The sequence below is a fragment of the Arvicanthis niloticus genome, chromosome 7, assembly GCF_011762505.2.
Source record: "Arvicanthis niloticus isolate mArvNil1 chromosome 7, mArvNil1.pat.X, whole genome shotgun sequence".
In the NCBI taxonomy this organism is placed as follows: Eukaryota; Metazoa; Chordata; class Mammalia; order Rodentia; family Muridae; genus Arvicanthis; species Arvicanthis niloticus.
Window position 1 is genome coordinate 3498321 of NC_047664.1, and position 6040 is coordinate 3504360.

At 41.0% G+C, this 6040-nt stretch overlaps 1 protein-coding gene across 9 annotated transcripts in view; it reads left to right on the forward strand.

The window, feature by feature from the left end:
• The window catches only part of Glmn (glomulin, FKBP associated protein), a 28148-nt gene that overhangs the window by 21197 nt on the left and 911 nt on the right, over nucleotides 1-6040 (forward strand). For all 9 annotated transcript variants that reach the window (XM_034508583.2, XM_076937791.1, XM_034508582.2 and 6 more), the window contains exons 13-17: nucleotides 95-168; nucleotides 2343-2427; nucleotides 2891-2997; nucleotides 3558-3621; nucleotides 5321-5444. In XM_034508583.2, the coding sequence (XP_034364474.1) occupies nucleotides 95-168; nucleotides 2343-2427; nucleotides 2891-2997; nucleotides 3558-3621; nucleotides 5321-5444 (454 nt within the window). The remainder of the gene's footprint in view (nucleotides 1-94; nucleotides 169-2342; nucleotides 2428-2890; nucleotides 2998-3557; nucleotides 3622-5320; nucleotides 5445-6040) is intronic.

Consider the following 6040-nt stretch of genomic DNA (forward strand, 5'->3'; position numbering starts at 1 on the left):
GATTTGGGGCTAACTCGTGAGTTACAGCAAGTAATTTTAATAAATAATTTAATTTTTAATGTTTTATGTAATAGAATTATTTGTCTCATTTCAGAGGAAAAAAGGTTTAGCTATGCTTCAGCTGTATATTGACAAGTTGGATTCACAAGGCAAATATACATTATTTAGGTAGGTACCAAGCTGATAATCGAGGCACTTTTCCTTGCTCTGATAAAATAATTGAGAAAACAACTGGTGGAGAAGGTTTATTTGGGCTTGGTGTTTCCAGAGGTGCAGTCTGTGGCCTGCCGCTCCTGTGCTGTGAGCATGGAGAAGGTAGTGGCACAGAGCTGTTCACCTCAAGGGCAGGGCCAAGGACAAGACACATCCTTTGAGGCGTGCCCCAGAGACCTACTGCTGCACTAAACTCTGCTGCTTAGTTGCCATCTCTCAAGGATGCCGTTATAATATGACTCAATCAAGGGGTCATGTTACTGATCAGTTTGATCCCTCAGGATTTAATCAATGACTTCAAGAAGTCTGTCAGCTGCACCCAGTCTTTAACACATGAGCTTTTAGGAGACATTTCAAAACATAGCCCATGGCTAATTACTAGGTGTGTGGCTGGCCAAAACCTGTTAATTCCAGGTAATCATTTAAAGGTACAGCGTTTGTACAGTACCGTTCAGTGTCTGTAAACCAAAGAATCAGCTTTTCAAATATTATGTGAGTATCAGTGTAAAGTTTAGTTTGGTTGAAACACTGTAAACTTATGCAGTCTGGAAGGAGTGACAGAGATTGACAATGCTCCTGCTAGAGCTGCCAGAGCCTTGCAGAGTCCAGTAAGCCCCAGTGTCTATAAATGACACTGAGGCACCACAGAGGACAGCTGTGACCTGACAGGTTTGTCATTTCTTTCTGGTAGAGTTTCTAGGCAACAAGTTAAAGACTAGAAAACTTTAGCCTAAATAATAAATGAAGACTTTATAAGGCTGTATATAGAGGACTCTACTGTCCTAATATTAGGAGGTAGGTGTGTTCTGATAACACCAACATAACTACATGCTAAATTTAGCCTACAGATCTTAGCCTGTTTTATTCTGTTGTAGGTACTAAGAATGAGTTAGGAACTGATTTAAGCAATAGTGAAATGCTGAATGGTCATCTTTGGGTGTGGCCAGTACTAGCATCCTTGAGCCTATCCTTTTATTCAGTTCTGAAGAAAATAGAGTCAGACCTAGCTTGCAGTCTTTGCCCTTAGATCTTATACCAAGCTTCTTATTTTGTTCTACCTGTACTCTACCACGAGATCCCTTTTTTCTTTCTTGGTAACTTTTGGCTCGTGGCTTAAGGTCTGTGCAGAACATCGTGGTAGTATAAAGGTAGGAGAAGGGCTGCCTCAGTTCATGCAGGCCAGGATCACAGGCATGGGTCAGGGTAAAGAGTTGGTGTCCCGATACCTTCTTCAAGCACATGTCCCAAGTGACCTAGCTTAGGGCTAGGGTTAGGGAGGCCAAGATGCCCCATTTTCTAAGGTGCTACCACGAGCTGAGAACCAGGATTTCAGCACACCCGCCTTTAGGGGACACTGAAGTGCTAAGCCATTAACAGTTATCAGGTTTCATTAAGCAAGTAAGCCATCATTAGTCTTCTTCAGAGGGAACATAAAAAAGATTTGAATTTGGTTTAATAGAAATTTCTTGTTGGAGGGCTAAGGAGACAGCTGTGAGTAGGGACACCTTCACAAGCATGGGGCCTGTGTTCAGATCTCCAGAGTCAACATGAAGAACTGGGCGTGATCACACACACCTGTAGCCCTGGCTAGAAGGACAGGAAACAAGAAGATTGCTGGGGCTCACTGTGCCAGCCTAGCTGGGGTTCAGTGAGAGACCATCTCAAAACAGTAAGGAGACTGACTGATAGAACAGGACACCCACTGCTCTCTGGCCTCTGTGCACACACATGCACACACTTAAAAAAAAAAAAAAAAAAAAAAAAAAGTTCTTAAAAAGACCCAGTTGTACGTAAAATTTACCAGTTAGTAAAAGCAAACAGTGTTAAGATGACCTTTAATTGGCGGCCACACTGATAATTGTCTTTGCTATGAATTTAATTTTATTTATTTATTTATTTATTTATTTTTTGGTTTTTCAAGACAGGGTTTCTCTATGTAGTCCTGGCTGTCCTGGAACTCACTCTGTAGACCAGGCTGGCCTCAAACTCAGAAATCCTCCTGCCTCTGCCTCCCAAGTGCTGGGATTAAAGGCGTGCGCCACCACTGCCCGGCGAATTTTATATTCGTAAAAAATATATAAAGCCCAATTGAATTGTTTAATCTTATGTGTTATAATTATGTTTTCAAGGTGCTTACTAAATACAAGTAATCACTCAGGTGTGGAAGCCTTTGTAATTCAAAATATCAAAAATCAGATTGATTTATCATTTAAGGTAAGAGCACAGACCAGGTAAGGGTCATTTACCAATTTATTCACATGTGGCATAATCAGTATGGTTTACTCACAGTATTTTTATGTCTATAATATTAAAAGTATAATTGTCTATTTAAAAAATAAACATGACCCCCACACCTCTGAATTTTGAAAACTTGTTAACTATAAACTTAAACTTCATTCTTTCTCTTGGCTAATAATATGGTTTTTATTGTGCTATATACGTCAGAAATAAAAATTTGAGTCGCATCTGTATTTGAATATGCATAACCCCACATAGAAAAAGGAGATCACCTGTGTTCTCACACTGACAGGACTTTCACACGTGTCTGGAAAGGTAATAGGCACATGGAAAAGAAAGTTACAATGTTTCTTAAAAGTCTAATAGTCTTTGTACTTTTGGGTAATTGTGGTATTTAAGATTTATCATACTATCACATAAACTTTCTTTTGCTTTTCAGAAAACACATAACAAATGGTTTGCAGGAGCACAGCTGATCTCTCTGTTAGATCTGGTCCTGTCTCTCCCTGAGGGTGCGGAGACAGATTTACTGCAGAACTCAGACAGGTGAGGTGACCACCACTCTGTTCTAGTAGCCAGCTGCCTAAACTAAGAAAGTTTCCTGTAATTAGTTCATAAAAGTATGTAAAGTTTCCTATTTAAGTTACTCAGTGACTTACACAGAAACAAAACCTCTTCTTTAAAGCACAGGGAGGTTCTCAGCATTACACAGAGACTTGAAACCACACATCTGTGACCAAGGATCTCACAAAACAGTTCATAAAGGACTTTGTAATGTGGGCTTTGTTTTTCAGGCCATATAGAACATATACTTTTACTTTTAGTGTATTAGAATAGATGTGGAGAAGTGCTTGTATTTATAAAGAAAATCTTGAAAGCTGGGAAGAAGACGTGGTGGTCTTGAGGGCAAGGGAAACGTGCTCACTGTGTATTTGTGAACTTACATCAGAACCGTGATAAGCTGTTGGCACAGATGGTCGTCAGCAGTTTCTAATGGCAAATGTGTAAACAATGGTATTTCCAAGGTTTCAACTTGCTTTATAGTATATTGCAGTTGTTGATTAAGTAAATTTATGCTGCAAATAACATCATTTTTTAATTAACAGGATTATGGCTTCATTAAATTTATTGAGGTATTTGGTTATCAAAGATAATGAAGATGACAATCAAGTAAGTGAGTGGTTTGGAAAAGACCCTGAGTATATTCAGAATGGGAGGTGGTGTCTGAGCTCTTCTGACTATTATCCTGAGGCACGTCCATCGTCTTTATTGAGCGCCTGGTCTGACATGTGCCCAGTTCCCAGGCACCTCTTGCTTTTCACATTTCACCTGCCCGTGTGCCGGGCTCTTTGGTAACAAGTCTTACTGAGCCCTGCTGGTAGGTAAGTGCAGCTTTTGTGCTGATTTACCTCCTGGAGCTCCACAAACACAAACATTTTACTCATCTTTCTCTGCTTGTGTATGGTTCCAGACTTTAATCTGGACTGTACGAAATAAAATTACCTGATATCACTTCATCAGGCATGACAAACGGCAGCATATTTAGCCCTAAAACTGAGTTTGTTAATTGCACTTTTTGAATGGTATGTAGGAAGCTGGATATTATTAATAGCACTTCATTAGACGTATTCAGTAAATAGAAAGCTGTCTGACGGGGATTTGTCATACAGTGAAATCACGTTGACTCTGAGCTCCTTCCCACCTGCACCACTCTAACACGTGCTCTCTTGTTACCCATAACCACATGAGTCATGTTGTTAAAATGGCCTTAAAAAAAAGCAATAGAATGAAAATAATTAGGTTCCACATAAAAGTACCGAAGAGATCTTTTATACTCAGATACGGCACAGCTTAGGCTGAGAAGCCTGTGAGGAGAAGCTGTACCTTCAGCACATCTGGCTGACTCAGTAGTTTGACCTCCTCATGTCTCTTGCTTGCTATTATTCATTCTGACTATACTAGATGATTTTTTTCGATACTTTACTGTGAAAAAATTAAAATGTCCTGAAAAGGTCGAAGAACTTTCCAGCAGCCATCCGTTGCCAGTGCCTGCTCCCCCTGCTCCCCCTGCTCCCCCTGCTCCCCCTGCTCCCCCTGCTCCCCTTGCTCCCGGGCATCTGTCTCCCCTTCTATCCAGTTTTGGTCTGGTTTTTTGGTGCATCTCAAAGTTACCTGACACACACTTGTGTGTGGTGGGTACTGCTGACTGACACACATCTGTGTGTGGTGGGTGTCACTGACTGACACACACTTGTGTGTGCATAGCAGGTGCTACTGACTGACACACACTTTGTGTATGGTGGGTACTGCTGACTGACACACACTTTGTGTGTGTGGTGGGGGCCGCTGACTGACACACACTTGTGTGTGGTGGGTACTGCTGACTGACACACACTTGTGTGTGGTGGGTACTGCTGACTGACACACAGCTGTGTGTGGTGGGTACCGCTGACTGACACATAGCTTGTGTGTAGTGGGTGTCACTGACTGACACACTTGTGTGTGGTGGGTACTGCTGACTGACACACAGCTGTGTGTGGTGGGTGTCACTGACTGACACACACTTGTGTGTGTATAGCAGGTGCTACTGACTGACACACACTTTGTGTATGGTGGGTACTGCTGACTGACACACACTTTGTGTGTGTGGTGGGGGCCGCTGACTGACACATACTTTGTGTGTGGTGGGTACTGCTGACTGACACACACTTTGTGTGTGTGGTGGATGCCGCTGACTGACACATCAGTTAATGTGGAGCAGCACAGTGAGTGTCACAGTCGTTTCTTGAAGTTAGTGGGTATTTATTAACAAGACATCCTGTATCTGCTGAACCAAGTAACTAATTTGCTCATTAAATCTTTTGAACAGACTGGATTATGGACAGAACTTGGAAAAATTGAAAATAACTTTCTAAAACCACTTCATATAGGACTTAATATGTCAAAAGCACATTATGAAGCAGAAATTAAAAACAGCCAACAAAATAGCCAAGGTTCGTAATATGCAGTTTTATTTATGTGTGTATATTTATGTGTACTATACGTGTGCATGAGCCTGTGGAGGTCAGAAGAGGTTGCTCGATCACTTGGAACAGGAGGTACAAGTGCTTTTGGACCTCCATGTGGACGCTGGGAAACACCCCGGTTCTCTATTAGAGCAGTAAGTGCTCTCAGCCACTGAGGCATCTCTCTAGCCCCAAACTATCACATTTTCATACATGTTCACTTTGCAAAAATGCGGAGCCACAAAAGCAATATTTGTGTAATTAAAATGATTCTTAGCTAATACTGAAATTGGGATAATGAAGACTTAAACCAAATTGAAACACTGTTTTAAAGCCTCAGGTTCTGAATATGAGTGGTGTATTACATTCTCCTCAGGCCCCACTGTACTCTTTTTTTATATCAGATGGTCCACCCCTCATTGTCCCATAGTAAATTTGTACAAACTGTAAAAAAGAAATATAAATTCAGAATTATTTCTTAAAAGTTAGCGATTCTACTATAGTAAATTTACAATCCTTGTATAGGCAATTTGAAGAAAAAAGTTTTACATGTCCTACACATGCCAAAATAAAGTGATTTCTCT